At 44.1% G+C, this 10,949-nt stretch overlaps 1 protein-coding gene across 1 annotated transcript in view; it reads left to right on the plus strand.

Moving 5' to 3' along the window:
* Positions 1-6,403: 6,403 nt before the first annotated feature.
* Positions 6,404-10,949, plus strand: part of PTAR1 (protein prenyltransferase alpha subunit repeat containing 1) — a 36,996-nt gene continuing 32,450 nt past the window's right edge. Inside the window, exons 1-2 of the mRNA XM_010568611.1 lie at positions 6,404-6,697; positions 6,851-7,020. Of these exons, the coding sequence (XP_010566913.1) occupies positions 6,657-6,697; positions 6,851-7,020 (211 nt within the window). The 5' untranslated portion in view covers positions 6,404-6,656. The remainder of the gene's footprint in view (positions 6,698-6,850; positions 7,021-10,949) is intronic.

The following is a 10,949-nucleotide window of genomic DNA, read 5'->3' on the forward strand; positions in this document are numbered from 1 at the left end:
GCCGGCTGCCCTGGCACCGCCGCTTCGCCGGGGCAGGTCGCTGGTGCCGCGTGTCTTCCGTGCTCTCCGGCTGCCTCGGCTTCTTCTGGATAACGCCGCGTACCTGCGCCGCGACGCCCGTGGGGGGGCCCTGCTGCCCGGGGGGCCCGGGGACCCCGTGGCTGCTTCGTCAGCCCGGCGGCAAAACCAGCCGCCTCAGTAAAAAGCACTCGTTTATGGGAATCGGTGAGGGCTCTGAAACCTGGAAGCGATGAATATATATTTTTTTTTTTTAAGGCAAGTTCTTGAGCGAGTTCTACTTGAAATTGAGGTTTGGCGACGTTGAACTGGTAGCGTAGTCGAGGTGGGACTGACCTTTGCCTGCGGGTGGGTCAGGCGTGCCGAGCCCCGCTGAAGGCAGCCGGGTCTGCCCGTGTCCGAGGCAGAGCCGCCGCGCTGGTGGAAGCGGAGCTCAGGGCTGAAGCCCACTGAATTGCACCCTCGCACGAACGGCGCGGTTCGATGAACGCCGCCTTCGCGTCCGTACCTCTTCGTAGAGAGGCCCGCGCTTCTCATTGTCCGTTGTTTTGAAGGAGACAAACGGAGTGACTCTGTAAATACGAGCTGCAGTTATTGCTGTCGAGCGAGAATCGGGTTTACCTAACAATCCGGGGGTCAGGTGGCCTGTGTTTTATTTTCAGTTCTACTGCTGGCCAGCTCTGAGACGCTGGTTTAGGTACCTCCTGTATTTCCATTTCCTTCCCCGTCCTTTGTTGTTTTAAGACACAGACTGTTTAGGGAAGCGTCTTTCTATCTGTTTCTGTAAACTCCATGGTGGTTATGGCAAATGAGGTAGCGCATAATGGATAACAACTTCATGACATAAGAACGGTGTATTTGTGTCGGTTGGAAACGCTGCAGTCTCTGAGGTGGTGGCCTATTAATCTGTTCCAGAAAATGGTATGCTAAACAACTACATAGGAAAATTTTACAGGCACTTAATGTATCCCTTTGCTTAAAAGAGACGATTAGAATGAATACCCACATGTTTCTATAGATGTAGTAAGCAACTTGGGTGGGTGGCCAGGTTTTAAAATACAGCATATGGATGCTGTCTAAAAAAGAACTGCATTTTGCCACAAAGCTTCATTTTTAGGTTGTGAGGCATAATGAGCTGTAAACAGCCAGTGTTTGTGAATGAATATTCTGATTCTTCTTAGTTCCTGCTCCTTCGCTGGAATTGTTTATTGGTAGCAAACTATGAGCTTGTGTTTTTGAAGAATATGCTGCTGTTGCCATTTTATCATAGATGCAATCTCAGAGGTGAAAGTAGGCTACAAGAGTTGTGTGCTTTGAGACTGATGTGCTGTGTCATGCTTTGAGTGAGAAAGCACAAGCTACTGCTAGTTTACCCCCTAAAGTAGAAAAAGCAGCAATTTGGTCTGCTAGATTTCTGACCTGCAGTACTTGAAATGGGACTGTGCATGGCCAGTGTAGACTGTAGGCCCTTTGCTACGATGCCTCTCTGCCTCTAGAGCACCAGGTTGCAGACGTGCTGGCCAGACATTTTCATGTAACTCGGAGACATCTTGTCTTCCTGCTGGTGGTCAAGACAGTCGTAAGCAGCTGCAGTCCCTGACAGATGTCCTCTTGAATTGAGCAGCCTGTTCATGTCACAGATCCAGGTTTGAATTCTTTTACATGGCATCTCCTGGCTCCACTGAAAATAAGGGATCTGCCACGTGCGTGATGTTCCTTTTCACATCTCATACTTTTATCCCCTACTCATCTCTCTTCCAGCATTTGTTGTCCCTTGTTTTTCACTGTTTACTTTCCCCCTTTACATCTGTCAGAATGCGTGTTTTGTTCTGATAGGTTCATGGTTTTGTAGGTTTTAAAGGGGGTGTTGTCTCTGGTCAACACTAAAAAACATGTAAAAATACAGTTTCAGACTAAGTAGAATGTTGGATTGTTGTTTCTCTTTCTTTGCTTTAAATTAAATTTGCAGCAAGATTTCATCCTTTTAAGATGAACTTACTTCTAACTAATTATACAACACAAAATTCTTTTTGCCTTGTCTGCCTGATAGCTACACTTTCTTCAGCCAGATAACTGTGTCGGCATGCTTGCTTTCAATTTTGTAAGGCTATGAAATTTACTGGAAGATATTTTTACGCGGCCTTATAAGCATAGGTCACGATAAAGTCATATACTTGAGCTATCCCCCTGGAACTGAACGGATCACCAACAGTGAGCATGAGCAGATCAACGTATAGTTTCTTTCTGAACTTTGCTGTTATTTTGCATGTGAAGTCAAACAGAAATAGACTCACTTGTCAGAAAAGTACATGAATTTGATGGGTGTAATCGGAAGGATGAACTCTCAGATGGTAGCCTAGCATTTGTGTACAAAATCTGAGGATACCATTTATGGTTTGCCAAGAATCATTTATGTCACTGTAGCTCAGATAATTTTTTTGTCTCAATTCATCACAGTCTTAATGTAGGGAAACCACCACAGTTCATTTTGTTAGATATGAAACTCTGAATCAAGGTCTTTCCTGGTGTGACGGCAAATTTCTCTGCAGGGGATTTAGAAAGAAACATATTTCCTTAAGTCTTTACTGTAGCTGAGTATGAAATTTTTCTTGCCAATGCTCTTTTTGTTAGATTGTTTAATACCTTTGTGCAGCATCGGTACTTCCAAATATACTATTAGTAAGTAAAAATAATTTGTTTGTAATAGTTAGTGAGAGGGGTCATCAGTGCAGAACTTTGTTACTGCAGCAGTTTCCAATCAAGTGGAGATTAATGTGAGAGCAAACAAAAGGAAACTCCTAAAGAGTGCAAGTGACATATTTATAGCTTCTTTAGAAGTAAATATTGGCTAGAAGTACTTTGGATTTCAGTAATATATTACTGGTCTTTCATTTATGAAAGATTTTAGTTGTACCACTAAGATAATGGCTAATCATAATGTGCAAATTCATTTATTATCTGAAATTCTAAAAGAGAATCGTGTGTATATGACACACTGCACAATAAGGAAAAAAAAAAATTTAACTCTTGGATTTAGGCACTCTCTTCCTTAGCTTTCAAATGTTGTAAATTTGTTAGCCATGTAGTCATTTCATGAGACTTATTTTAATGTAAAAATATACACTTTTCAAGTGTCCATGCTCTGGATTGTCTTCCAGTATTAAAAGCTTTACTCAGCTACGTAGGTCCAGTCTTTATTGTTAGGAGAATCATAGTTGCATTGTATCCACTGATTGTGCCTTGTTCAGATCTCCCAGCCATTGTTTAATATCCTCTGTCTAATTCTGTGGGGAGAGATTGGGTTATTTTAAAGATGATCTTCCAGAAAAAAATGAGAGAGGGAATCTTCACATGGGCTACCCAAAGCTGAAGACCCGTCACGGTAGCATCACAAGAAATGCCTCCTTCCCTAGCAGTGCTGTGGTATTGCGATTATGTGAAAGAAGGAACTTTTCTGTATCATCATGGTTTTAAAAGTTTAAAGTAGGTTGGCTAGGGCTTATTTGGGGAGGGCCATTGAATGGCTGAGTCAACAGACTGGGACTCTTGAAGCAGGTCCTGCAGTGGCTTCTCAGTACTGTTCTGCCACAGCTGAGGTTTGCACTGTGGACCAGGTCTGGATTGTGCAGCTCCATGGTCTCCCAGGTCTCATCTTGCACATCTTCTTCGGCCTCAGCACGGGCTGAAGAAGCTCTGTAACGGCTGCAGACTTCATGACAACCCAGCTAAAAATCTTCCACTAAGTTCTGGCTGCTTCCATGGTGTATTTTAGGAATGTGAACTAGTGTGGTATCCTGTAAATACAGAGATAATTCATGCAGTTTTTGGAACTTGGTGGTGCTTGCTTTGAGGAAAATAAATGTAAAAGCACCAAATAACTCCTAAAGTTCAAGAGGCAATATCAGAAAACTGGGATAAGGAGAGAAACTAAATCTTACTTTCATAGTAGATGGTGCTTCTGGTAGTACAAAATATCAACAAACAGCAGCCCTCAATTGGTGTCTCCTTCAGGATTGTGAGCAGCTTACACCTGTCACTTGACCTAAATGGAAGCATCATCCATCCTGCAATGAGTTTGGGCAATCCTGTCACGAACAGGCACATCTTCTGTCACGTGGCCAAGGGCGGTTTGCACAAGATGAAGGGTACTTCAGTCACTTCATTTTACAAGCACTAATTCAGTGGTGCCTGCTTACAAGTCTTGCTGCAGAAGCTTTCTTTGGGTACATGATAGAGCAGAGGCAGTGTCTCTTTGGCTGACACACCTGCTGTGTTACTTACTCCTTCTGCAGATTGAGGGACCTTCAGGAGCAGAAAGAGGTGGTGGTTTGAATGAATTGTTTTGGCTGTGAGGTAGGCACCCCATCTTGGATAAATCTGCCCTCCTGGTATTTTGCATTGTGAATTCTGTTCCTTTTCAGGAGCTGAATGCAATATGTGATTTCTGAACCACACGGATCATCAAAAACAATACCAAGGTGTTGGAGACAACACTTCTACCAAATGACAAGTCCTGGTTTGCATCTTAGCAAAAACTGAGTAGTTAACAGATAAACCATTTTTTGTGTTGCACTGTATCGTGGTGAATTTCATTATGCAGTGGTCTAGTCCTCTGCCAATTTTGTGTTCTGGAGTTGGGGTGTTTCAGGCTGACTTGTTGGCTCTGTGCAAAAAACCCTACATGTGTGTCATTTTGGTATGTTTAAAGCAGTGTTGTGAAACTTACCTCACCTTACCTCAACTTTTGTATTTGGTAAGAAGTGAAGGTGTGGATGGATGGTTTGGGTTTTTTTTTTTTTTTTCTTTCTCTCCTTGCTGTTTACCTTTGGTATACTGTTTGTAAGCAACAGCTGGTAAATTCTTGTGGTAATTCACTGAGTTAATTAGCAAAGCTGTGGGTGACTGCATCTTCATTGCAGGTGGGAACCTGTATGTCCCTATATGCAAGTCCAGGCAAAGTTTGGCCAAGGACCGAGTTTAACATTCATAAAAGAAAGGAGCCAGCAGTAAGTACAAACTTCAGGCTATAAGGTACCATGTTGAAAGAAGCAGACCGGAATGTCGTTTTAGGTCTAATCTGACTAGCTTCTTGAAGAGCTTAACTTGTGTTGAGTGGAGCAGCAGAGATGAGGATCTTGCTTTGATACCCATTGCTTGCAGTCCATGGGGTAGGAAAACACCTGTTTTCCTCTCTCAGAGGACCAGGGAGCTGTAAGAGACCTGGGTGTGTGTATGGAGACAGAGCCAAGTGATCTGTAAATATCTTACCTCGAGTTACTTGTGCTCTTTGTGGCTTGTGATGTATGGAAGATTAAATCTGCTTTCTGAACAAACAAATATATTCTTAAACAAGGACATGGCGTCACTCTTGATTACTTTCGTATTAATCCAGTGAGGACACAGAACTAAATCAGTACACTCAGATTGTCCAGTAAGAAAATTAGGTTAAGATAATTGAATTGGGGTTGTGGGGCTGACACTTGTAGTGTATCTGTAGACCTTGTATTGAGAAAATTTAAGGTGGAGGATTTGCTTTCTATCTGAGATCACAAGAAATTTTTTTTTTCCTGACTAAGATCTGACGATGTCCCTCCTCAACAACAAAATTTTCCACTAAACAGGAGTTGGTGGAGAAATCATGCATAATGGAAATATAAAATAATGTTGCTTTCTGTCCAAACCAGTGTGAATGCTTGACAACCTGTATTTGTTTCTAAGAATCTGTTAAAGCTGCATTTCCAACATCCCTACATACTAGAGAAAGCTGAGGAAAAAGTAAAATATGATATGGCCCTTTCAAACTAAACAGCTGAGTCTCTTCTGCTTTGTTTGCTGGTATGAATCTTTGTGGCCATCACTGTTGTTTTTTTTTTAAAGCCTTGATTAAAGCCTCTCACACAAAGTTGCTGTTTAATCAGACCAGCATCTGTGTCTCAAATCTTACCCCTGTTCAGCAGACTGCCTTGCATAGGAGAAGGGAAAATGGGACGTGTGGAAACGTACATGTGGAGGTGCGCACGTTGCTGTCTATGTGACTTTCTTTTGCCTGATCTTTGGTTTCAAAGCACCTGGTCATGCTGCTGCAGGGCGCACTTGGGTACATTTGGGTCAGTCAGGTGCCTCTACTAGTTAACATGTTTTGTTTCACTTGCAGTAGCAGTTACAGCTCCATCACATCTCCAGCACAAAGCCGGGGTACTTGTGTTAATGCAGCTGAGTTAAAATGCTTAGGTGATAATCTAAAAATACAAATAAAGGGGCCTTCCTCATTTAGGATCTTTGGGAAAAATCTAATAAAACTTTTCCTTTTATCTTAAGATTGGGAAGAGCCAGAATCACCAAAAGGAATCTTCCTTTTGAACTCATTCTGGCTCATCTAATAGTCTTCAGCAAGTCTTAAAATATTTCTGGTTTGCTATCACTACAGCACTGGGGAGCTAATACAAAATTTTGTAGTGGCTCTTAACTCAAAACCACAACCGGCTTTTATATTATGTCTAAATAAATTGTGCAGAGGTAAAATACATTTACTTTTTTTGCTCAGCTTAAATCTTTATTCATGCCTTAAAACATGTTTGAATCATTCATTTGCCAAGTTAATATACTGCGTAAGTTTTGCAGAGGATGGCTTTCTGAAAATGTATTTTACCCTACCTGCAGTTCTGCAAGAATCAAGAAGGTGAGTTGAGGATAATAAGTACAGGTTTTGGTAAAAACGGGGAAAAAGGTGATGGACTAACTGGGTGGGAAGCATTGCCAGTCTGCTCTATTGAGAAGAATAATTGGCATCTACTGGAAATAAGTTTAATTATTTCTTTCTGTTTTTTTTAAGAGATGAAATTGGATTAATACCCTGCCCTGAAGCCAGGTATAACCGGAGCCCTATCGTCCTGGTAGAAAACAAGCTTGGTGTGGAAAGCTGGTGTGTCAAGTTTCTTTTGCCATATGTCCACAATAAACTTGTCCTCTACAGACAAAGAAAACAATGGCTGAACAAAGATGGTAAGTTACCCATTTGGAGAATAGTATCTTATGTGATTCTTGATGCACGTTTTTTATTTATCGTAGAACCATAGAATCATTTAGGTTGGAAAAAACCTTTAAGATCATCGAGTCCAACTGTAAACTTAACACTGCCAAGTCCACCACTAAACCGTATCCCTCAGCATCACATCTACACATCTTTTAAATACCTCCAGAGATGATCACTTAGCCACTTCCCTGGGCAGCCTGTTCCCATGCTTGACAGCCTTTTTGGTGAAGAAATTTTTCCTAATATCCAATCTAAACCTCCCCTGGCACAACTTGAGGCTGCTTCTTCTTGTCCTATCACTTGCTACTTGGGAGAAGAGACCGACACCCACCTCGCTACAACCTCCTTTCAGGTAGTTGTAGAGAGCAATAAGGTCTCCCCTCAGCCTCCTTTTCTGCAGACTAAAGAACCCCAGTTCCCTCAGCCACTCCTCGTAAGACTAGTTCTCTAGACCCTTCACCAGCTTCGTTGCCCTTCTCTGGACATGCTCCAGCACCTCAATGTCTTTCCTGTAGTGAGGGGCCCAAAACTGAACACAGTACTTGAGGTGCGGCCTCATCAGTGCTGAATACAGGGGGACAATCACTTCCCTGCTCCTGCTGGCCATGCTCTTTTTCTGATAAAGGCCAGGATGCTGTTGGCCTTCTTGGCCACCTGGGCACGCTGCTGGCTCCTATTCAGCCAGCTGTTGACCAACCCCCCCCCCGCAGGTCTTTTTCTGCCGGGCAGCTTTCCAGCCACTCTTCCCCAAGCCTGTAGCGCTGCATGGGGTTGTTGTGACCCAAGTGCAGGACCTCGCACTTGGCCTTGTTGAACCTCATACAGTTGGCCTCAGCCCATCGATCCAGCCTGTCCAGATCCCTCTGTAGAGCCTGCCTTCCCTCAAGCAGATCAACACTCCTGCCCAACTTGCTGTTGTCTGCGAACTTACTGAGGGTGCATATTTTAGTCTATATTGTCTATTTTGGATTGTTAAGGAATTACAAACAGATGTGACATGGGAGATATTTGACTGCTTACAAAGTGTCCTATTCTATTCAGAGCAAGAATGAAAAAGGGTAACTGTGGTTTAAGAAACTAATTTTTTTGTTCATGGCTTCAGGTCTCTTCTAAGTAGCAGTCAGCATAAAAAATATTCTTACTCTAGACTTATCTCAGTGTCTTATTTCTGGTGTTTATTCTTTTTTTTTTTTGAGGCTTCTTTCTAGTATCTTCTACCTGCTGCGGCATTTTTCACATTTTTGTGTCCCAGAAAGAGGGATATCTTTTCTGTTGAAGAACACCTCGTGACTATTCACAGAGTTTAGACCTTTGGTGTCTCACATGCACCTGGGTTTCAGTTTGGGCCTGTTACCATATTTTAATTTTTTTCTGTTTGCGTGAAACTAACCTAATCCATAAAACACTGGCTGTGTCCATTGTGCTTTAAAATGACTGTCTCGGACTGTCTTCCCCTCCTGGAATGCACCCAACAGCCACTATTCCTTGGATTATTGCCATGGTTTAAGCCCAGCAGGCAACAAAGCAACAGAGGCTGCTCACTCACTCCTCCCTTCTACCTCCCGCTCCCTGGTAGCATGAGGAGGAGAAGATATAAAGAAAAGCTTATGGGTCAAGACAAGGACAGGGAGGGATCACTCAACCATTATGGTCATGGACAAAAAACCCCAGACTCAACTTGGGGAAAAAAACAGAATCAATTTAATTTACTACCAATCAAATCAAAACAGGATAATAAGAAATAAACCCAAATCTTAAAAACACCTTCTCCCCACCCCTCCTTCCTTCCCAGCTCAACTCCACTCCTGTTTTTTCTCTGTCTCCTCCCTCCAGCAGCGCAGTGGGACAGGGAACCCAGGTTGGGGTCAGTTCATCATACGTTGTCTCTGCCGCTCCTTCCTCCTCAGAGGGAGAACTCCTCACTCTTCCCCTGCTCCAGTGTGGGGTCCCTCCCATGGAGACAGTTCTCCACAAAATTCTCCAGTGTGAGTCCTTCCCACGGGCTGCAGTCCTTCACAGACTGCTCCAGTGTGGGTCTGTCATGGTTTAACCCCAGCCAGCACCTAAGCACCACGCAGCCGCTCACTCACTTCCCCACTACCCGGTGCAATAGGGGAGGGAATCAGAAAGAAAGGTAAAACTCATGGGTTGAGATAAGAACAATTTAATAGAACCTTGAGGCACACGTCAGACTTTCCCCATCTTTTCGCATCACCCACGAAGTGCACCCAGGTCCTTGAGCAAAAGCAATTCCACGAATGGGGTTACCTCTGCCTGAGGCAGCACTAAACCAGACTGTCTTCCCTAACGTATTTTTACTGTGAACTACAAGGGCTTTATCCCCTTCTACAGTATGTAAAAGTTCTGACTGGGCAGGGCCATCCTGATTGGGGCAGATCCTCTGGTGTTTACTAACCAAGTGGCTTTCGCTAAATGTGTATCCCAATGTTTGAAGGTCCCAGCCCCCATTGCTCTCAATGTAGCCTTTAATAGTCCATTGTATTTTTCAGTTTTCCAGGAGGCTGGTGCATGATAGGGGATGTGATATACCCACTCAATGCCATGCTCTTTGGCCCAGGTGTGTATAAGGTTGTTTTGGAAATGAGTCCCATTGTCTGACCCAGTTCTTTCTGGGGTGCCGTGTTGCCACAAGGCTTGTTTTTCAAGGCCTGGGATAGTGTTCTGGGTGGTGGCTTGGGGCACGGGATATGTTTCTAGCCACCTGGTGGTTGCTTCCACCATTCTAAGCACATGGCACTTGCCTTGGAGAGTTTGTGGGTGTGTGATATAGTCAATCTTCCCATATTTATATTTCACCATATTTATATTTCACCGCCATCACCCTCCATACCATGGGGGCTTCAACCGCTTGGCTTGCTTAATTGCAGCACGTTTCACATTCATGGATAACTTGTGCAATAGTATCCATGGGCAAGTCCACCCCATCTATATGTTGCATCTCTTCCCAGGTGGCCTGAGGTGTCATGGGCCCATCGAGCCATAAATAGCTTGCTCTTGTGTTGCCAGTCCAAGTCCACCTGAGCCACTTCAATCTTGGCAGCCTGATCCACCTGTTAGTTGTTTTGATGTTCTTCAGTGGCCCGACTCTTGGGTATGTGGGCATCTACGTGACGTACTTTTACCATTAGCTTCTCTAGCTGGGCAGCAATATCTTGCCACTGTGCAGCAGCCCAGATGGGTTTGCCTCTGCGCTGACAGTTGCTCTGCTTCCATTGCTGTAACCACCCCCACAGGGCTTTTGCCACCATCCATGAGTCAGTATAGAGACAGAGCACTGGCCACTTTTTGCTTTCAGCAATATCTAAAGCCAGCTGGAATGCTTTCACCTTTGCAAACTGACTTGATTCACCTTCTCCTTCAGCAGTTTCTGCGACTTGTCGTGTAGGACTCTATACAGCAGCCTTCCACCTCCAGTGCTTTCCCACAATGTGACAGGACCCATCATTGAACAGGGCATATTGCCTCTCATTTTCTGGCAGTTTATTATACAGCGGGGCCTCTTCAGCCCGTGTCACCTCCTCCTCTGGCGATATTCCAAAATTTTTGCCTTCTGGCCAGTCTGTGATCACTTCCAAAATTCCTGGTCAACTGGGGTTTCCTATGCGAGCCCGTTGTGTGATCAGCACAACCCACTTACTCCATGTGGCATCAGCTGCGTGATGTGTAGAGGAAACCCTCCCTTTGAACATCCAGCCCAGCGCCAGCAGTCGGGGTGCTAAGAGGAGCTGTGCTTCAGTACCAGCCACATCTGAGGCAGCTTGAACTCCTTCATATGCTGCCAATATCTCTTTTTCAGTTGGATTATAATGAGCCTCGGATCCTCTGTATCCCCCGCTCCAAAACCACAGGGGTTGACCTCTGGTCTCCCCAGGTGCTT

This window comes from Haliaeetus leucocephalus, unplaced genomic scaffold, assembly GCF_000737465.1.
Source record: "Haliaeetus leucocephalus isolate CR32 unplaced genomic scaffold, Haliaeetus_leucocephalus-4.0 Scaffold251, whole genome shotgun sequence".
NCBI lineage: Eukaryota > Metazoa > Chordata > Aves > Accipitriformes > Accipitridae > Haliaeetus > Haliaeetus leucocephalus.